This window comes from Zophobas morio, unplaced genomic scaffold, assembly GCF_036711695.1.
Source record: "Zophobas morio isolate AGI-343-1 ecotype UQ-CSIRO unplaced genomic scaffold, CSIRO_AGI_Zmor_V1 ptg000026l, whole genome shotgun sequence".
In the NCBI taxonomy this organism is placed as follows: Eukaryota; Metazoa; Arthropoda; class Insecta; order Coleoptera; family Tenebrionidae; genus Zophobas; species Zophobas morio.
Window position 1 is genome coordinate 1,265,637 of NW_026972131.1, and position 23,490 is coordinate 1,289,126.

Below are 23,490 nucleotides of genomic sequence, written 5' to 3' on the forward strand. Positions count from 1 at the left end.
GAAATGAACTTGTACAAATAGAAATATTATATGAGGTTAAAACTGTAGAACATGAAACTTACGTTCAATAAAAGTTATACAACAAATAAAATTACTGAGGTTAAAATTGTGAGATTAAGAAATATATGTAGTATGAGGGGGTAAAATTGCAAGTTAACAAAATTTACAAGAGATTGATATTTGCCACACTTTATCAACGGTTCAAAGAGTTTACATTATGTTAAATTATGTCTTGATCCAAGTGATTGGTTACTTAAAAAAAAAAACAACTTACTTTGAGAGTTTAAAATACCGCGAATTGGTTACCCCAACAAAACACATAATAAACAAACACAAAAATATCCAATCATCCCTCCGAGGGAAAAAGCGTCTCGGTGATGTAAATTTTAAAAATCGTTGCGAGGAAAAAGCGCCTCGATGAAGTAATCAATCTGTAGCGTTGTGAGGATATGCCTCGGTGATGTAATTAATCTGTAGCGTTGTGAGGGCATGCCTCGATGATGTGATCGTGATAACGATGATAACCTCCTAAGGGAAGGAATTATTTTAACCCCCCGCCAGTTCCCAGTATAATGAACTTGTTTAACTGCCGTAAATGAACTATTAGCAATCTTGTGTGAAGAATTAAGAAGTGTTATAATGTAACACTTACGCATATGCATTCAGAAACTTATTCGTAATTAAACAGCAAGGTGTTTTCCTGACTAAGTGAATTTCATGAAATCTTCTAGCAAGTGGTTTATTTAAATAATTCTGATTGTTAAATTGTGTTTGCATTAGCTGAAGATTAAGAAAAACGAACTTAATTGGTGAATTTACGAACAATAAAACAAATTTACAGCACGTGTTTCGCGTTGAACAGAAGTCCGCAATTTTTCGATTAAAAAGGCCGCAAGGATTAACCGCTTCCTCCCATTTGTTAACTACCAAACCAGCTAATTTAAACCTAGCTACTTATAGCGTCTTTTCACCATGCACCCACACCGTATCGAGAGAATGAATCACCTTTCAACATGCTGCCTTTCTGCCAACCAACCAACCAACCCTCTAACTAAAATCTCCCTAGCGCTACGTGCATATTTGGTTGTCTATGTTTAACGATTTTCTTTTTGTGATTGAATTTTTTTCCTCTTTCAAATTCAAATTATTCAAATGTGATTTCGCGCCGTTATTAATTAATTTCAGTGCACAAATTTTGATTTAAATTTGGTCACCACAATCTTGTCGATGGCAGTAGATAAATCCTTATCGCCATCAATAAGGTATAGATCGAATGAGTGGTATTCGTTCAAATATGCTCCACTTGTGAGGTTTTAGTGTAGTGCAACTTCCATTTTAGTTATTAATTTTAGTTTAATGTAGTGGGTAAATCGGTTTTTATGCTACACAGGGTGATGTGGCATATGGACTTCCTACAATTTCCGTCGCTTGACAGTTTCCTGGGTCAATCGTCACTGTTGAACAATTATGGTGACAGTGTTTTTTTGTTAAAATTATTACGAAGCTTACACTAATTCCACCCCAGGAACTGAAAGGTCTTGTAAGACTTGTTGATCCTGTTGCCATAAACAATCTTGTTACGGTATGTATATTATTGATTGTTTTAGTTTAAAAATGCCCCTTTCTCATATGCGAGGGCCTCCACCAATTTACTTATCTAATCAAGATAATATAAGAACAACTAACTAGGCTTTGTAAATATAAATAGATAAGTACCTAAGCGATATGTGGTGTACACTTTGTTACCTATTAAGGTAGTGTTGTTATTACGAAATCAATCGATATTACAAAGAAAGAGAGAATCAAATTTGCTAGTAACTTGATAAGTTTATAACACATTTTTTATTTCTATCATCATGTCGGATGTTTTCCATTGCGAAAAATTAATATTGTGACATATAAAACTAAGGGTGGTTTTATGCAACCAGGGGTGGGATTTTGTTTCTACCGATACGGACGAAAATCTAAATTTCAGATGCGAAAGAAAAAGACGACCACATTTTATCGCTACCGATATTTTATCGTTATAGAAACAGAATCCCACCCCAGTAACGAAAACTGGTAATCTCTGAAGAGAGAGTTTGGACTGTGTGTGTGTATACTTCTCTCTCTCTTGAAATATGACTAGTATACTGTAAATCAAGTATACCACAGAAAAATTTACAGTATTTAAGTATCTTGTAGGCAGAGCTGTTCCAAGTATTCAACAAAAGTACTTGAAGTGCCAAGTACAAAATGTCACTGAATGTTAAACAAAAATGTGGTTTAGGGTTACTTATACACAACTTCCCTCGCCCTTGAAATACAGTCGAACAAATACAGAGTTTAGCTTTGTCTCGATAATGCCAACGTGGTTGGCGAAACGCGTCGATAAATATGTATTTTGTGTGTTTTCGGCGTTCTGGAAATAAACGTTCTATGAAATACGAAATGTTCAAAAAATTATAAAATTTAATTTAGGGAATAACTTTCGACAATTGATATAATAATTATAAGACCATTTTTACTTCCAGGACGTAAGACAAAAGACCGATTAATTATTAATCGAAGAACATAGTTTCACAACAGGACATATAATTTTGTGTCAGTTAGAGAATGTGGAATACTAGTAGTTTAAGACTTTGCATTTTGCGATTTGCTATTGTTTTGACAATTTTACGTCTGCGAGGAACTTGTGTTCTACTACGAATTTTTGAATAATTTAATTCTGTTCTGCGTTTGTACAGTTGAGCAATTAGTACTTAAGTTATTGAAAGTGGAACAGATAACAAAGTTCACTCTGAACATACGTAAGCATAGACCAGACACAAACCAAAAACATAAATTATGTTATATATTTACACTTGGTGCATATCGCATTTACTTTTGTATTTTTTGCCAGTGTCAGTGTGACTTCTTTTTTTCTTCTCCTGTGTACTAACCAACAAGGGTCAATAGTAGTAACCATGTCAAGTACTATGTCACTGAAGGTTATGTTTCTTAACATATTCCCGTAATAATTTTTTGTTTTTTCTGATAGGCATGATTTGACAATTTGACATTTTAAAAAACTGACAACGTGCCAAATGTTTTCAGGCATATAACATCAAGATAAAAAAATCCCTAAGAATGACGCACAGGGATCCAACATTATCCTAAATTTGACAGGGTTATTGCAAAGGGAACTAAGTTTACTTTGTGTCCACTGCGAATAAGGCCTTAGTTGCAACATGCTTAATATTATTTTGTTTTAAGTTATGTAGCACTTGCTATAATACAATTTTAATGTTAAAATGTAATTAAAATTTTGTTTTGGGAGTATTCAAACATCTGATGTGCCGAAACGCAGTAAAATCGGAATTTTTTTGTACGTCATATCATATCAAACAAAGTTATCATAAAAAATTCCACAATGGTGTCGATATTTTTATCATTTAAGTACATATATGTGTAACCTACTGCAAATTAAGGTATTTCACCGATTGCGATTAGTGTTTTGCTTATGCATTCATTATTTTTTTGTTGAGAATGGACTAATATAATATCATTAATAACATTAATAATAGGTAATAATAATATTAATATATTTTTGTCCAACAAGCATGTGCCTACGGTGGACCCAACATACATACATTTTATACCTATAAACAATACTTTTTTCTTAACTACACTGACCGGCAAAAAAACGGCCACCCTGAAAAATTTCGGAAAACCAAACTTTAAACATTATTATTTTAACTAATGATCGTTATTTTATTAATGAGCCATTCACTATTGACACATGATGTATAAATTATCAAAAAAAAGAAGACAAATAAACGCAGAATTAAACTTAATTTAACAAAATAACAGAAACCGAGCGACAATTTGAGAGACGTCTGTAAGAGTTAATAGAATTGTTTTCGCGTGAAGACGTTTATTAATTGCCCAACTAATAATCAATTGATGAAAAACACTGTTTACAACAACAACCTCCTCAATTGTTTTTTTTTTTTAAGAAAATATCGTACTAGGTCTGTTTCTGTTATTTTGTTAAATTAAATTTAATTCTGCGTTTATTTGTCTTCTTTTTTTGCTAATTTGTACATCAGGTGTCAATAGTGAACGGTTCTTTAATAAAATAACGATCACTAGTAAATTAATAATTTTTTCGATTTTAATAATGGAACTAAATACGTGAAGGAAATGAAACCTGTTTTCAAAAAGTTAGCGGGTTATTCATCATATCATCATTTATTAATAGAAACCTAAGTAAAATCAGGTACAAACACAAACTCGATTGTTCTTGTCGAATTTTTTTAAGTATAAAATTCAGAGTGTCGCTTAATCTATAAAGTGTGATTATGGCGTGAAATGTTTTTCCCCCAATTGTTCAGAAAACGTCACGGCTTAAGCAGAATCACAGTGGCGTAGAATACTCGTGGGGACCGTTGGTCGTCATACACAGATATCGCCTCCGAACTAAGAAAATTTAACACTCATGTGACAGTTAACGTTTAATACACAATATATTGCAGGTGCTCTACGATGTGGCTAAAATTAGTGACAATATTATGGAAAAATTTAGTCATCAGAAAACGACATTGGGTTTTAACTATTAGTGAAATCGTAATCCCCATAATACTATTTACTTTGGTGGCTTATGGAAGATCCAAAATCAGTGGAATGTGTAAAACACATATCGAAAATCCTACATTTTATGAGGTCACTAATGAAGACATCATATACTCTCATTTAGATGTTGACGAACTGAAACTTTGGTATGCACCAAGCACGAATTTTACAAGAGAGATAATATATAACGTTCAAGACAAACTTCAAATACGAGGAGACAGTAATAAATTGTCTCGGAACACGAAAACATTAAATTTAAAACATATTATGTTATAGATGTAAAAGAGTTTGATTCTACCAGTGAACTGTTGTTAGAGTTTGGAAAAAATGCATCAACCCTGATTGCTGCTATCAATTTTGATGTCCACGATACACATCATTTAAATTATGACCTAACAATGTACGATAAGTATTTTAGATGGAACACAGATAAATTATTTATACCTTTGTTCACTCAGGAAGAAGGAAGTAAGTGTCTAAAGTTTTCGCGGTTTTTTAATAAACACAATATGTTTTCAGGAATGTCTAATTATTTGTCTAAAGGTTTTGCTGCGTTACAACTGGCCATAGATATGTCTTTCGTGGAGTTCCATCTCGAGAAAGATAAAGAACAGGAACATAAAAGGATAGATTTTTCTTTGCAACAATTCCCAGACCCACCTCGCACTGATGATTCCGGAGTCAATCAATTATTTGTTCACTTTTTGCCAATTGTCACTATTTTCAGTTTCATATTTTTATGCCCGGCAGTATTACAACGCGTTGGAGAAGAAAAATTTTCGGGAACCAAAGTACACGCTAATATATTTTATGCAATTCTTTATCTTACTGGATAAAAATTTGTAGGAATATATGAAAATGATTGGTCTGAAGTCATCTTTAATTTGGTTGGGATGGTTTATACATGCTCTCATGACCAACATATTCTCCATTATAATAATTGTGGTATTGATGAAGGTACCGTTTTGGGGAGTATCATATCCACCGATAGAATATTCAGATGGCACAGTTTTGTTTGCATTCCTGTTTTTGTACTGTATGGCAGCTATAACCTTCTGCTTTTTCATTGCTACTGTTGTCAACACACGTAAGTATTTATTTCCGAAAAAAATTAAATAATGAACTTCATGGATGAGAGGGTTGATTAATTTCGTTTGGGTTTTTCCATGTACATGTTGTCAGCAGTTTTTTTTTTATTCTGCTGTCTTAACTAACTATCGAATTATAAAATAAATGAAACATAATTAACATAAGTGTTATTGTTATTGTGCTTACTATATTTTGTTAATAACTTATTTTAGCATGCGTTGCAACAGTAGTCGGAATATTGTTGTGGCTTATTTCATACTTTGTACCACAATCATTTATAAATTCCCATGAAGCTTTACAGTGGAAATATAAAATGCCTTTCGCCCTTTTTCCTAATATGGCACTTTCTTATGGTTACTCTTCTATATCAATATACGAAATGAGAGGTTGTTGCAGTTATATTTCGATATTGATTATAGTTATACAAAATATTATTTTCAGAGGTTGGTATTCAGTGGAATAATATTTTGCAGCCAGGAAGTGGAGACGATAACGATATAACGATGGGAAATGTGTTTATAACACTGATATTCGACATAATATTATTCATGATGCTCACACTTTACATTGAAAATGTTAAACCAGGAGAATACGGAATTTCAAAACCATATAATTTCCCGTTTACTAATTTTGTCCCTGTAAGTTTTTTTTTTTTAAAGCTTATGGTATTTAAACAGTACGATCATTATCTAATTGACCATTCAATAGTAGACTAAATTTAATTATTTACAAATTAAGTTGTAAATGTAATTTGTAGATTTTTATAGATCATAAAACTGTTTCAGTTTCTAAAAAAAAGTGTTGTACAACTAAAACGATGTCTGGAGCATCGGGTTCAAAACTCATCGGAAGACATATTATTACAAGACACAGAAAAGGGATGCACATCAACACAAACACCGTGTATTCAAATTGTTAAACTTAATAAACAATATGGCCATCATGTGGCTGTAGATGATTTAACAATGGACATATACAAAAATCGCATCACAGTGTTATTAGGTCAAAATGGTGCAGGAAAAACTACGACAATGTCTATTCTAACAGGTAATGCGTATAATTTTTTTATAACATTAATTAATTTTGTAAAATCATAAGGAATGATCAACGCAACAAAAGGCGCGGTGTTAATTAATGGTCAAAACATTAAAACACATACAGATGACGTTAGAAAGCTAATGGGACTTTGTCCACAACACAATCTCCTCTTCCCAGATTTGACTGTTAGGGAACACCTAAAGTTTTTTGCAAGAGTATGAACTGGTCTAAAACGTGTGGACGTTTCAATTTAATTTTATTTGTTTGTAGTTGAAAGGGTCGAAAACTCGTGATGACGATTCCATAGAGATGTTAAAAATTCTTGGAATAGAGGAAAAAGCAAATGAAATGGCAAACGTCTTATCTGGAGGGATGAAACGAAAGCTCTGTCTTGGAATGGCTTTAATTGGGAATTCAGAGGTAATATTTTATTGTTGCATAACTCTCTTTTCTTAATAACCCATGTGTTTTTGATAGGTTTTGATTTTGGATGAACCGACATCCGGAATGGATCCAGAATCGCGTAGAAAAATCTGGAATTTGCTACTGGAATATAGAAAAACTAAAACCATATTGATAACAACACACTTTATGGAAGAAGCTGACGTACTTGGAGACAGGATAGCTATCATGGCAAATGGTCGATTACAATGTTACAACACACCACTAAACTTGAAGACACAATACAGTAAACCTTTGTAGAGTATTTATTCTCACAAACATCTTACATTTGACGATATTTTTAGATACTGGTTACCACTTAAATTTGTTACTTGATACAAATAGTGATAAAAAGGAAATAGAGAAAACCGTTAAATTCCATTTTCCGGAAGTTAGAGAGATTCGTAGGAGTGAAGACTCTATCGTCTATTTGTTACCACTTTGGCAAGGAGCGAAGTATGCACAAGTGATTGAGGCTTTGGAAAAGAATCAAAATACTTCAGGAATTAAGAACATCAACATGGATTTAACAACTCTTAATGATGTGTTTTTAAAGTAAGAATCAGTGTGATTGATTTACAGTTTGATGTTCATTTTAAATTGTTTTTGTAGAGCATGTGACACCAATAAGAACCAAGACGAGATTGATGGTGAAAATGAAAGAGAAGCAGAAACTTTATCGATGAATGGTACGTTTATATAATAGTTTTCATTTGGAGAACCTTATATTGGGTAATTTAGTTTGGTATTCAACTTATGTATAATTTAGCCTTTACTATTTACAAAAATTGATTCCTTCGTCCGGAATCTCGCCGATAACATGTGGTGGCATCGTACCTGGGTACCAAGCCTTGGGCCGACTAGTGTCGCTGTTTTAAGAAACACGTCTGGCTGACCTAAGCGTATGTGGCGACCTTCACGCCACCGGGTGAGGGAGTGCCGGGGTTGCTCTCAAGCTGGAGACACGGATCTCAGGTGGTGAGCGGCCGCGAAAACACGAGAGTAAAATAAAAGGGCAAGGAATATTTTAAATAATAATAGCATAGGGTCACGAGCACAAATTAATGACATAAAGCTTTCAATCTCGAAACCTGCGAAAACTGATGATGAAACCACTTATGCTAAGGCACTTAAACAAACATCTGTAATTATTTTCAACCAAAAGATCTATCTCAACGTTGATCCAGTAAAATCTGGTGTTTCTATAAGAAACACAAAAAATGGACACAATGGAAATTTAATTGTTCGATGCGAAAAATCTGAAGATACAGAAAAAATTTCCAAACTTGCCAATGATAATAATTTGTGTGAAAAATACACCATCAAACACCCACCTGTTATCAATCTTCGTATTAGAATCGTTGATATAACTAATGAAGAAATTACTACAGAAAATCTCGCTGATTATGTAATCCATCAAAACCGATATCTCTTTGTTGGTGAAACGTACTACAAGGTAATTGATAAAATAGTACCATTACGAAAAGACAAAAAAAGGTTTCAAGCTATCGTAGAAGTAAATCCCGATACTTATGATGACATGATTAAAAATGGTTACCTAATCGTTGATTGTCTTGTATACGATAAATGTATTATGTATTGTACTATGCAACACCACATTAGAATTTTGTCAGTGTTTCTTTTTGTTACAGCTTGGCAAACAGATTCGCAAGGCAGATGCTGCTTTGGAAATATTGGAAATCAATTTTCAGCATTAATGAAAAAGCGTTGGTACTTTTTTCAGAAAAAGTTTTACTGGTTTATTCCAGCAGTAAGTATTTACTTTGATTTGGACATTATATTGAGAAGATAGGAGGCTAATATTTCATGATTTAAAACATAATTAGATGTCATTGGTCAGCCACTAAGTATAGTTGCAGCATAAGTTAAAAATTCGTGGGCATACAATGAAATCTCATGCAGTTTTTTTCTATTCATTTGAAATTCGATTTGTTTAAAATTAATTAATTATGGATTAGTAATAATTTAATGAGAAAACAAATGAACGATGCTAAATGCAAGTTTTCACGATATTCAATTTTCTTGAAAAGATTTACAAACTTAATGTTTTATATTAAAAAACAAATATCGAAATTATACAATATATTGGAAAATGTGCTGCTATCAATTTTGTGGTACTCCAAAGTAGGTACAACTGACTGTAGACATTTTTATACATATTTAACGAGCGAGAAAATACAAGCATAAGTATTTACAATTTTTATCTAATATTTCAGATTCTTGTTTGCATCTGCATTTTCTTATTGGCCATTTGGTTAGGAATGTCAAATTCAGACAGTTATGATGGTGGTGGTCCATCGATGAACTATTCGTTGCAAGTATATGGAAAGCCTAAAGTATACTATGGTGGTAAAAAGACTACAGATCCTTTTCTCGATACCATGGGAATTTTCTACAAAAAGTTTGTAATGGATGAAAACGCGAAACCTGTGTTGAGCGAAAATATTTCCGGTGGTACGTGTGTTACTTTTATTTTCATATTTTGAACCTTGCAATTACGTGTGTACCCTACTTAAGTAAAAGTAATCCAGAACTGCGCTTACCCATCTAGCGGTTTTATTGGTTGTTTAAATTTCTTTTGATTTCGAATTAAACAACATCCAGGAGAATCAGCAACAGAAATTAAAATTTGTTTTATCATATTTTCAGACATAATAAAAGAAGGCGTCAAAAACATAGCGTTTTACAAGAAGCACATGATCACAGCAATTGAATTCAACAGTACTTCAGACGGAGAAGGAGTCATCGTAAATGCCATGTATTCATCTGAAACAGTGCATGGGATACCTATTTCCATCAATCTTGCAATGAATGCCATTGCTAAAGCTCGGCTTGGTAGTAATTTTTCAATTACTACGCGTAACACTCCTCTGAAACCACTGTTCTCTCAAGATGCACCTTCAGAATTATCCATTGTAAGCGTTGCAAGTGTGTGGTTAATCTTAATTCCTATAAGTAAGCTGATCTGTTCATGTGAATTTATGATGATACGTTTTAATTTGTAGGCATGTTTTTCTTCATGAGCAATTTTATCGTATTTCCCCATACAGAAGTATCAACAGATTTTATAAAGATTCAAACGATTGCAGGAATTAAAACATATTTCTACTGGCTAACAAATGTTGGCTTTGATGCATTATTTTCAGTGCTTCCAATGGCGACACTGTGTATTTTTCTGTTGTTAATAAATCAACTTCTTTATAACGGGTATGCTTTCCAGAAAGCAGATATCGGTAAGTATTAGTGACAATTACCTTATAATTATAATTTTGAAATCTTAGCAATTACCATTGTGTTTTTATTCTTTTTTTTTTCAGAGGCAATGTTTACGATATATGGAACTTACATCATAGTTTCTTTGCCATTTACCTATCTATTTAGTTTTCGAAAAACAATTACAGGAGGCTTTGCCCTTTTTCTTATGTTGGGTATTTTTTTCGGTATTGTTCCATCGCTAATCATCGCTGCAATGGAATTTTCGCACCAAGAGTATTATATCAAAATTGCAAAGTGTTTAACACCTATGTTGGTAGCAATAAGTCCACAATTTGCTATGAGTTACATAAATGTTAAGTTTGCAAAGAAATACATTGACAATTTCAACTGGAAATATATGGACCCTAAAAAACGAACTCATAATTGTAACATCAATCCAAATCCCTGCTGCAGTGGTAGGTTTTTTTTTACTAAATAACGATTTATGTGTTCAAGTTGCTTTGGCAGAGCGATGCGAGAGATTTCACTTGGGTATTTTATGCAATTAAAACAGTACCGGTGTAGATGCATTCTGTATATTTTCTCATTCTGTGTTCCGTAGCAGTTTCTATTACAATTCGATTTTCATTTATTAAAAACCCCGTTATAAACGACAATTTTACTTGAATTTTGATATTTTTTGAAGGAACGTTTCTTTATCACTTCATGTTTCAAAATATATTTAAAAGTTGTTTAGTTTTACTCGCCGAGCGTAAGCTTAGGAAGTAGTAATCGAGCCCATCGGGTGACTTGCCAATTTCATGTTTTCTCGACGTTTCATGACTTCTCGAGTATGGCGTTTGTGTCGATTTTTATTAGACACGTAACCTCGAAACGTACTGTCAAATTTTATATGCGTGTTAGGAATATCATGTAGATAGTTAAACGATAACCAGAATTTTTACTAATCATCCCACCAAAAAATTGACGATGTCATCTCAAAGAATTCTATTTTAAAATGGTGGTGTACGTACGAATTGAGTTTTGTCGATTGTTTGAAAGACCGCTCGATTGAATTCACATATCGTGCAGGTAACATATTTATTTGTTAGAAACAGTAGTTAATTTCTGAAAAATGCTAATTTAAAAAAAATATATATGAAAATGCACGAAATGTTTCGATTTACGGTGAAGTTTTATTAAATAAAAATAAAATTTTTAATAGCACTAGATACAAATTGGCACCACCTTGATGGGTTATGGGTTTTATACGCTGCCATTGTGCACATTAAAAACAAACTTTTTTTTTTCGACTGAGTATTTTTGTGTTGCAGGAGACGACACAACTTCTTGTCACAATTACCAAAATTATTTTCGAAATGAAGAATTGGGAATTGGGAATGATCTAGCAATAATGCTCGTGGCATTTGTTGTATATTTTGCAATCTTAATTTTCATGAAGAGTGAACTTCACGAAAAAATTATGCACGTCTTGAAATATCCATGCTCTATTAACATTTTTAAAAGCCACTACAAAAAAAGTGAAAAGGATGAAGACTTCACCGAAGATACATCTCTTCAAGTTACAAATTTAACTAAAACATTTGGAAGACAAACTATAGTGAAGAAATTAAAATTTTATTTAAAAAATAATAAATGTTTCGGATTACTCGGTGTCAACGGTGCTGGAAAGTCTACCACATTCCGCATGCTAACGAAAAATTTATTCTTCGATGACGGCAGTATTGCTTTAAACCCGGAAAACAAAAAAAAAGCAATAACGATAAACCAACCAGAGGTAAGGAAACATAGTCTTTATCATAAAACCCATTCGTTACTTTATGCAATTGTATTTCTGTTAGTACTGTCAAAAAATTGGTTATTGTCCTCAAGAAGATTGTTTGAATTATTTTCTAACTGGACGAGAACTAATACGTGTTATGGCATACTTAAAAGGTTACTCGGGTGAAGACGTAAACAAAGTAACTGACAGTTTATTGACTTCTTTTGGTAAAAATACTATATTTGTTACCTTTAATTATTTATTTGTTTATTATTTAAGGTTTAAATCCTTACGCTGATAAACCGTGTTCTGAATACAGCGGAGGAAACAAAAGAAAACTAAGCTCTTGTATAGCGTTTTTAGGATCTCCTAAGGTCATTTGCCTCGATGAACCCACAAGTGGTGTCGATCCAGCAAGTCGACGCAAATTTTGGGGTGTATTATCATTGTTCAAGAAAATGAAAGGGACATCTTTTTTGCTTTGCTCTCATAGCATGGAAGAATGTGAAAATTTGTGTGATGAGTGCGTATTTAGTTCTGAAGTCGTAAACTTTCTAACTAGAATTTTCTTTACAGAATAGCAATTATGAAAAGTGGTGAAATTAAAGATCAAGGGAGTCTTTTGTGTCTGAAAAAAAAATACCAAAAAGGTTTTAAAATTGCTGTGACACTTACAAGCGAAACAAACAACTCAGAAGAAATCAAAAAGCACATGGAAGACAAATTAAAAGCTCAGCTTAAAGAGGAATACGCTGTGAGATTTTATTTTATTAAAACAAAAATTGAGATTAATTATTTTTTATATGCAGAATACGTTAACTTACGAAGTCGTGGACGGTAACCAAAGGTTGAGTAGATTGTTTTCTGACTTACAGACAATGAAGGATATGTATAAAGAACAAGTAGAGGATTATGCAGTGAACCAAATTTCATTGGAAGATATATTCCTAACCGTTGCAGAAGAAACCTAGGCTTGTGGGACCAAGAACACAATGTGGATAAATGGTTGAATACAATTCTGTTGACATAGCAATTTGCTTCTGCAGAACTACGCGGTTTAGAGATGATGGAGTAATGGTGGGTAGTTGTATACTATAAGTCATATAAATAATAATAATTTAATATCCAATCTATCGATATCTTCGAGAATAGGAATTTTAAATTTAATTATATAAGTTAAGCCAAAGATTTACACAGCAGTATTTAAAAACCGTTTTTAGATTATTTTCTGTGAAATTCGACACAAAAATATCTTTCCACTGAAATTACCAGTTTGCAAACTTCTGGTTTTTATTGCAAACATTACCTACCTATTTTTGTACAAATGGTTTTTTTTTTTGTGTGTTTACTTTCTCTTTGTGGAAATTATCCAGCACTAGAACATCCAAAAATTACTTCATCAACCAAATATTGGGCCGTTCTACAAAAAATTTTGTTGCTGAGTTGCATGTCAAAATGAATGAATTGATTTCTGTAAAAACTTAGGAACTCAGATTTGAGAAGTTTGCTATTTGGAAAATGAAGTTGCCGCAGAAACAATTACATCTCAACTGAGTTTCCAAGAATGTTTGCAGAGCAAATAAAGACGATTTTGTGAGATTTTGCCTACTTTTTGAGATACTGATATATTTATGTTAAAATGCGATTTTTTCGTTATTAATCTTTTATTGTAATTCGAATTTTTTCTTTAATTCTCATATTTTTAAACTAAATTTTTTGATATTTATTACGTCTTATTTTAAAATTTCCTAGTTTTACCTGCGTGTTCAACGATTGTACACAATGCATCTGTGATTGTATTTATATCTTTAAATTTCTTTAAAAAATCTTTATTATGTGCGCGAAACGTGCGTCGAAATTTTTAATAAACGAGATTTTTTATTACTGAAAATTTTGAAATTGATCTAAAAGAGAGTCGTTAATATTCAGAAATTATTTATGAACAATAAAGGTAATCAGTTAATATTATCTTATTCTAATTGAGTATTTTTAAAATCAAGTTGTGTCGCAAACAATCAAAACTGCGATATATAATTTGCGGTTGATGTTAGAGGCATCGCTTGAGTTTAAAAATGTTTGTTACAGCAAATAGTTCCTTACAAAAATTGTTTTTTACAACTTTGCCGCTGTTCAACTTCAAAATCTTCAATATTTAAAAAAATCTCGCTTACTGAAAATTTCGATACACCTTTTGTGCAGGCAATGAAGAACGAAATTTAAAGGCAGCAATACAAGAAAAGTTGTATTTATTTACTACTACTTACTATTGATCTTGGTGATTTTGAACAATTTGTAAATCGTATTCATGAATGTCAGATTTTAGCTAGAAATCATATTTTGGTCGAATTTTATGAGTCCTGAAGTATATTTCGACTTGTTTTTTGCTAATTAAACTCATTGGGGTCAGTAAATGATGTACCTTACTTAACCGTTGTAATGGGCATAATTCAACTGGCACCCTGTAGCACGCGACGAGTAAATTCAAAATGAAATATCTACCAGAAATTCTTGAAATCATGTTTATTTAAATCCATGCTCATTAAAAAAGTCATTTTACTACATTATTACCATTCTCCCATGTACCCAAGTGTCAGCGTAACAAAATTTTTGAGCAAATTCGAGTTGAACTTTTTTGAACAATGGCCAAAACAATTGTAAAATCCCTCTATAAATTAGTAAAAATGACTACAATATTCGATATTTAACGTCTGAAACACTTCACAGCATGATTGGTTGCAAATCTTAATAAAAGTATATAAACCGAGACACACGGTGATTCTAGGTCCTCTAGGTCATAAAAACCAAGCTGTTTCGGTGAATACTTTTACAGCACCCCTAAACGTTAACAACCGAATATTGGAGTCCTTTTTAATTATTTCGAAACGAACTATAAAATAGGAGTAACAATAGAAGTATATTTGGAATTTTTGACCGTTTACATAATCATAGATAAAATTTTCTTTCCCCTTTAGCAATAAACAACTAAAGCATCTTAATTATCGTAAGCACGTTACTCATAAAGGTAATGTTTTCAAATGAAAACAGAAGCTTAAAAATTGTGTTGACTATTTTTGAAAAAAATTAAAAAATATTTGAATCAAAAATTACCAAATACATTGCTATGCAATGTTTTAATTCACTGAATGGCAACTTGGTAAAAACCGCGTCAGTGTAGTACTTGTGATACATCTGTGATAAATTTTATAGTTTAGGGTGAAATGAATCGATTGGTTTTCGAAGTCGGTGCGTGCTATTTTTTTTATATATATATATATTTTTACAACGTTGTAATTGATGGGTGAGTTACCTAGCTTAAGCAGTGTTTCAATAAATATTAATCACTGTGGCACACTATGACAAATCCCCGTTTATCCCCATTTATATTTTTAAGTATGACTTCGGTTTTTCAAATGCAGCCTTTGAAACTACTGAATTTTTGCCCGTGTATTTAATACTAGCCTTAAGTTATTTACATGAACAAGTGACATCAAATATTAAATTTCGCAAAGTAAGTAGGTATAAAGTTAATATGTGTATTTCAAATTGGGCGATTTCTTCCACGTTGTTTTTTTTTTTTTTTAACAATGAACTTTCCTCACTTACCAACTTATTATTGTCCCGCCACAGTTGAGTTATAATAGGACATAATAAGGGAGGAGTGGTACCGATAAAATGTGTATATATTATTTTATTATTGCTGATGAGTATGAAATAATTTTAAGAATATTGAATTTTATTGTATTCTATACACAGACTAATAAACTTAAAAATCAACTTGTCTTTCTATAATTTAATTATTTACCTAAATTCATATGAACCGTTCAAACTTTTAACTTGTAAATCATAGAAGGAGAAAAGTCAAAAGTATGTATGTAGATGTTTATAAGGCGGAAATAACCACCGTCCACCGTTTATACCTAGGTTGTTTGCTTGAGTTGCCTATGGTTGTTTGAGTGTGCGTTAAATAACTATTCTTGTATCATTAGTGTTTTCTTCGAAGTCCTGGAAATTACCGTCTCTGACCGATTACCCCCGCACCGGAAAGAAAAACCCTATCACAATACATATCCTTTGAAAACTGTTGATGACGTCATCAGAAAATTTTGTACAGAAAAAATTCATTTGAGACATACGGATAGCCTGTTCCGTCATATTTACTTGAACATTGCATACATATCTTTCTTGTAACTTGTAAGGATTCTCATAAAAAAATTAAATTGGAAAAATCAAATTTTGTAATTTTTGGAAAAAGCTGGATATGACTTATTGTACTTCAGGGGCGAGGGAAGTTCTATCGAAATAAGCTTCGACCAATTTTCTAAATAAGAGAAAGAGAGAAGAAGTTATTATTAAATAACTTTGTTGTCAATAGAGATGGTAGTCTCATTTTTCAATAACTATGTGTCTTAAAATTGTTATGGATGTATTATTGATTGCATAAATAAGACGATGAATGTTTTTTTAGGCTAAATAAAAAAATTATGAAACTTTCTCAATAAAGGTAAAACGCATTAACTGCTATTTGGGGGAAACCAACCAGTGGACGGAAACAGCTACTTCCCGGACAAAAGCCCCGCCGGACGCTGAATTCACCTATCTGCAGTGACGTCGCCACTTTCGCGGATAACGGCCGCGTTCCTTTAAATTTGCAAATAGCGCGAAAGTACGATCTTTCGCCAACTAGGGGTAAACACGTAGGTCGTCACACTTCCCTGGTCACACTAACACATAGAGACGAAATTGCCATGTGATTATGGCCATGTAAAGTTGTCTTGTAAGTTTTGCTATGTGAGCAGAGAAATAAACGGGAAACTGAAATATATGTGCCCTAAGTCCACAACAACTTCTATAGTTACGGAAGACTAAGTAAATGCTATGCATTGATCAGATTATTAATAAATAGTTATTTACATAAAAGTCAGGAAAATCTCACATTACTGAAGAGGAGCTAAATTGAAATACGAAGCACTTTGTGCCGATTATTTTAAAGCTCCGAGTCAAGTAAGAGATTTTACTGACGTTTTTTGTATTAAATTTTTCCGGAAATCGTCAACAAAAGACGAAATTTACAAATTTAAAAAAAAAATTTACAAATTTCACAGAAATCAAGTTTGTGAATTATGTTTACAACTATAGTTACAAAGTAAACAACATCGAAAAAATGTCATCAATTTTGTATGTGTGTTGTGAAAACAGTGTTAATTCATAAAATAATGATGAAAGAAGACGAAAATCATTGTGAGGGCACTCCATTTGATGTGAGTGAAGCTGCGGTTGCTGCTATTAACGATCTATTAGCGTGTAAATCAAAAGATCGGTATATGAAAGAGTATTTCTTACGTATTTTGCGGAAAAAGCAAGTTTGCAGAAACCCTCAAGTTTGTGGAACATGTATTCTATGTTAAAATTTCGACTGGGACTTTTACTGGAAATTTGGAGCTCACTATCGGGAATCACTATTTCAAACATAACAAGTTCCATAATTCATGTTAATATTTCTAATTAATAGTTTTGAATAAATTGTTCTTTTTTAAAGTATCTTTTTTATTTTGCGGCTTGTGAAGTCTTTACAGTACTAGACCGGAAAGTTCAATTTTGTTTCTATGACGATTTCCGGAAAAGACTTTTGAGATTCTAGAATTACAGCATACACATTCGTCTGCTATTATTCTCTATTTTGACAATCGGACACTTATTATTCGCGTATCATTTGAAATGTGACATCACCCACTTCCCCTTGTCATAACCCAAACTCATGATACAATAATTCTCAAGATATGATACTCGTGCGACTCAAAATGAGACCAGTTCGCGCATAACGTCACTCAGAGAGTAGAACTATTGGAATTTCAACATAAAAGCACGAAGAATCGCTAATATTTTTAATTTTTACTTCCCGAGCGTAAGCAAAGGAAGTATTGTAATCGAGTCCGTCGGCCGACTCTCTACTTTTACGTTTTCTCGATCTTTCATGACCCCTAGAAGACGAAGAAATAGGTCTTCCATTTCCGTCTGTCTGTCCGTCTGTCCGTCCGTCTGTCTGTCCGTCTGCCGTCCCGGATTTTTATCAGACAGATAATCTCCGAAAGTACTCGACCGATTGTTGTGAAATACTTATATTAAGAATATCATGTAGATGGTAAAACGCTAACCAAAATTTGTCTAATCATCCCCACCACTAATGCGATGACGTCACTTCAAAATTGTACATAGTAAGTGGGTTTTCAATTGTATAAAATAACATAGTCCTACACATGTAGTTTACAACTCTGAATCGACTTTTCACCCGAAACGTCCAGATTTTTGGAAAAAAAATCAAAATTATAAAACAACATTTTGAAATTTAATTTTTAATCTGCTAACCAGAATGCTTTGAAATGTTGCAGATGTTTTAAGGCTATAAAGAGCATCATAAATCTTTAGTCAAAAAATATTTGCTTATCCCCTCCAAAAACTTGATGACGTCAGCTCAAAAGTTTGTGGAATAAATCATATCTAAAATGTACAAAATATGATGAGTCTGTACTTGTGATCTATCACTCCATTCATATTTTTTGGATTTGCATATACAGGGTGACTCAAAAAAATTAATGAATGCGTAAATATATTTTATTGATTTAATCAGGAACTACAAAACCGAATGCTCTGAAATCTTGCAGATGTTTTAAGGCTATAAAGAGCATCATAAATCTTTAGTCAAAAAATATTTGCTTATCCCCTCCAAAAACTTGATGACGTCAGCTCAAAAGTTTGTGGAATAAATCATATCTAAAATGTACAAAATATGATGAGTCTGTACTTGTGATCTATCACTCCATTCATATTTTTTGGATTTGCATATACAGGGTGACTCAAAAAAATTAATGAATGCGTAAATATATTTTATTGATTTAATCAGGAACTACAAAACCGAATGCTCTGAAATCTTGCAGATGTTTTAAGGTCATAAAGAGCATAATAAATGTTTAGTCAAAATATATTTGCTTATCCCCTCCAAAAACTTGATGACGTCAGCTCGAAAGTTTGCCGAATAAATCATATCTAAAATGTACAAAATATGATGAGTCTGTACTTGTGATCTATCACTCCATTCATATTTTTTGGATTTGCATATACAGGGTGACTCAAAACAATTAATGAATGCGTAAATATATTTTATTGATTTAATCAGGAATTACAAAACCGAATGCTCTGAAATCTTGCAGATGTTTTAAGGCTATAAAGAGCATCATAAATCTTTAGTCAAAAAATATTTGCTTATCCCCTCCAAAAACTTGATGACGTCAGCTCAAAAGTTTGTGGAATAAATCATATCTAAAATGTACAAAATATGATGAGTCTGTACTTGTGATCTATCACTCCATTCATATTTTTTGGATTTGCATATACAGGGTGACTCAAAAAAATTAATGAATGCGTAATAGTATATTATTAACTAAGGTTGTGAAGACAGACATTCTAGACCGAGCGCAAATTAGAACCTGAGACGCGCAGCGTCGAGGGCTCTAAAGCGCGAGGTCTAGAATTGGCTTCACAAACGTGGTTAATATACTATTTTTTCCACTAGTAGCCCATTTGAGGTTTGCGAATTTTCAAAATGTTTTTTCTGAAGTGCATCAATAAAAACGTGTACTCACGTCATTTTAGTAAGCTTTGGAATTTTATTATTTTTTGACAATCCAGAAATGGTCCAGAACTTTTGTTTTAATTTCCTCCATATTTCCCGTTTTTAATAAATTTTTGTGTGAAAAATGTTGTAAAGTGAACCATCATGTACCCCTCCTCATTCCGTCGTACTTACGCGACCGCGACAAATTTGGCTGAAAAATGTATGGACCTTTTATCGTTAAAGCGACACGGGGAATGGAAATCCTCCAGCATAGCAGAAGGATACAACGACGGCTCGATCTTCAATAAAAAAAATTGGTCTAAAGAGTTTAGACAGTACTTCCCTCGCTGTCGGAAACTTGACGACTGCATGCCTATTGTGTTTTTTTTCTCATTACATTTTTGTAGTGGGAATTTAAAAAAAAATTGCGATGACGTCATCAACATTTTTGCAAGGACACGTATATCAGTTGGGATAGATGTAGTGTAATACTAAAAATAAAATTATCATATTCTCAAATTTTCGGGAAAATGAATTGGGTCGTTTTGAATATTGATTTGTAATAATCAATAAAATAACGAAACAATTTACTCACGTATACGTATCAGAGGCAACTGAAAATCGTGTGTGTATAAACATTCTTAATTTAAGATGACAGGCGTAACAGCATACGTGAGAGTCAAACAGAGAAACTGTAAACAAAACGACCATCGGTTTTATTGCTTCGACTTCCGCTTATTATATAAAACATTGGGTTTTATTTTAATTCTTGACGGTGAAATTCACAATTGGTTGATTATGAACATGTCTATTTCACATTCGCGGAACCAAGTGAGCGCATAAAACAAATGCAGGTCTGTAATGTTAAAGTCGATGTAAATAAGCGTGCTACCCTTATGTTTCAACCGAGTTTTTCCTTTAACAAATTTTATGTCTACCAAATTGGGTTGGTTGGGGTGTAATACTAATAATAAGTGTTGTTTTTAATTTAATCAATAAAATAAATTGACTTCATTAATTTTTTTGAACCACCTCTTAAGAAAATCTAAAAAATATGAATGGAATGATAAATCACAAGTATAAACTCATCATATTTTTTGCATTTTAGATAGGATTTATTCAGCAAAATTTAAGGGTGACGTCATCAATTTTTTTAGGAGGGATGAACAAATACATTTTGAACAAAAGTTTACCATGCTTATAATAACTTTAAAATATTCCCAAGATTTCAAAGCATTCGGTTTTGTAATTCCTGATTAAATCGATAAAATAAATTCACGCCTTCATTAATTTTTTTGAGTCACCCTGCATATGCAAATCCAAAAATATGAATGGAATGATAAATCACAAGTACAGACTCATCATATTTTGTACATTTTAGATACGATTTATTCGGCAAACTTTTGAGCTGACGTCATCAGTTTTTTGTAGAAGATAACCAAATATATTTTTACTAAAAATTTATTATGCTCTTTATAACCTTAAAACATCTGCAAGATTTCAAAGCATTCGGTTTTGTAGTTCCTGATTAAATCAATAAAATAAATTTACGCATTCATTAATTTTTTTGAGTCACCCTGTATATGCAAATCGAAAAAATTTGAATGGAATGATAAATCACAAGAAGAGACTCTCCATATTTTATACATTTTAGATAGGATTTACTCAGCAAAATTTTGTGGTGACGTCATAAATTTTTTAGGGGGGACGACCAAATACGTTTTGATCAAAAATTTACCATGCTTGTGATAATTTTAAAATATCTTCAAGATTTCGAAGCATTCGGTTTTGTAGTTCCTGAGTAAATCAGTAAAATAAATTTACGCTTTCATTTATTTTCTTGAATCACCCTGTATATACAAATCCAAAAAATATGAATGGAGTGATAGATCACAAGTACAGACTGATCATATTTTGTACATTTTAGATATGATTTATTCGGCAAACTTTCGAGCTGACGTCATCAAGTTTTTGGAGAGGATAAGCAAATATATTTTGACTAAACATTTATTATGCTCTTTATGACCTTAAAACATCTGCAAGATTTCAGAGCATTCGGTTTTGTAGTTCCTGATTAAATCAATAAAATATATTTACGCATTCATTAATTTTTTTGAGTCACCCTGTATATGCAAATCCAAAAAATATGAATGGAGTGATAGATCACAAGTACAGACTCATCATATTTTGTACATTTTAGATATGATTTATTCCACAAACTTTTGAGCTGACGTCATCAAGTTTTTGGAGGGGATAAGCAAATATTTTTTGACTAAAGATTTATGATGCTCTTTATAGCCTTAAAACATCTGCAACATTTCAAAGCATTCTGGTTAGCAGATTAAAAATTAAATTTCAAAATGTTGTTTTATAATTTTGATTTTTTTTCCAAAAATCTGGACGTTTCGGGTGAAAAGTCGATTCAGAGTTGTAAACTACATATGTAGGACTATGTTATTTTATACAATTGAAAACCCATTTACTATGTACAATTTTGAAGTGACGTCATCGCATTAGTGGTGGGGATGATTAGACAAATTTTGGTTAGCGTTTTACCATCTACATGATATTCTTAATATAAGTACAAAATTTCACAACAATCGGTCGAGTACTTTCGGAGATTATCTGTCTAATAAAAATCCGGGACAACAGACGGACAGACGGACGACAGACGGACGGACAGACGGACAGACGGACAGACAGACGGAAATGGGAGACCTATTTCTTCGTCTTCTAGGGATCATGAAAGATCGAGAAAACGTAAAAGTAGAGAGTCGGCCGACGGACTCGATTACAATACTTCCTTTGCTTACGCTCGGGAAGTAAAAAGTAACATTTCAAAAGGAAACTCAAGCAGATCCTGTTCTAAATAAAGTAAAAGAATATTGTTTAACTGAATGGCCCAATAAAATACATGATATTGATGACAATTCCAAAATTTTAAAATTTTATCACAGTATTAGAAACGACTTGACTATTGTTGACGGAATAATTTTATTTAAAAATAGGTTGTTAGTACCACCAAGTTTACGTAGAAGTATGTTGAATTTACTTCATGAAAGTCATTTCGGTGTTAATAAAACCTTAAGTCGAGCAAAAGAAGCATTATACTGGCCAAATTATGATAAAGAGATTATCACATTTATTAAAAGTTGTAAAATTTGTGAATCAAATCGTTCATCAAATGCAAAAGAACCATTGATAAGTCATCCTTTACCGGGTAGACCATTTTCTAAAATAGGATCAGACATATGTGAATATGCAAAGAATAATTATTTAATAATTTTTGACTATTACTCTAAATGGCTTGATGTAGTTCCAATTAGAGAGAAAAACTCAATTGAATTGATAAAACAGTTTAAAAAATTTTTTGCTAACTTTGGAATACCGGATTTACTGATAGCTGATAATATGCCATATTCTTCTTATAGTTTCAAAAAATTTTCGGATGAGTATGGGTTTAAAATAACAACAAGTAGTCCACATTATCCTAGAAGTAATGGGTTTGCAGAAAGTGGGGTAAAAATAGCCAAGTCACTTTTAAAAAAGAGCTGTGAGTTAACAACAGGTTTAATGTCTTACAGATCGACAAAAATTGTTGGTGTAAGTCTATCTCCTGCAGAATTAGTTTTTAATCGAAACATCAAAACCAAACTGCCAGTTCCTCAACGTACTTTAGAATTTAACACAGTTGATCCAAACAATGTAATCAAGAAATTAC

General features: G+C 32.4%; 2 protein-coding genes across 2 annotated transcripts in view; both read left to right on the forward strand.

Moving 5' to 3' along the window:
* The window catches only part of LOC135136639 (phospholipid-transporting ATPase ABCA1-like), an 82,167-nt gene that overhangs the window by 35,429 nt on the left and 23,248 nt on the right, over nt 1–23,490 (forward strand). The window lies entirely within an intron of this gene.
* On the forward strand, nt 1,260–15,934 carry LOC135136638 (phospholipid-transporting ATPase ABCA1-like). Its single transcript, XM_064066009.1, has 23 exons — nt 1,260–1,582; nt 4,497–4,813; nt 4,870–5,061; nt 5,113–5,384; nt 5,440–5,680; nt 5,895–6,068; nt 6,124–6,320; nt 6,468–6,729; nt 6,781–6,935; nt 6,991–7,140; nt 7,198–7,408; nt 7,467–7,716; nt 7,774–7,850; nt 8,814–8,932; nt 9,399–9,636; nt 9,832–10,137; nt 10,188–10,415; nt 10,500–10,853; nt 11,712–12,175; nt 12,240–12,387; nt 12,440–12,683; nt 12,737–12,914; nt 12,970–15,934. Exons 2-23 carry the CDS (start codon nt 4,507–4,509, stop codon nt 13,129–13,131), a joined length of 4,929 nt encoding a protein of 1,642 aa, XP_063922079.1. The 5' UTR covers nt 1,260–1,582; nt 4,497–4,506; the 3' UTR covers nt 13,132–15,934.

Bases quoted from the DNA above. Each gene is read 5' to 3' on its own strand.
- LOC135136638 (XM_064066009.1), top strand. From the start codon at position 4,507: ATGTGGCTAAAATTAGTGACAATATTATGGAAAAATTTAGTCATCAGA. The intron at 7,851-8,813 runs GTACGTTTATAT...TTTTTGTTACAG, and splicing joins AGAAACTTTATCGATGAATG to CTTGGCAAACAGATTCGCAA. The intron at 10,416-10,499 runs GTAAGTATTAGT...TTTTTTTTTCAG, and splicing joins TTTCCAGAAAGCAGATATCG to AGGCAATGTTTACGATATAT.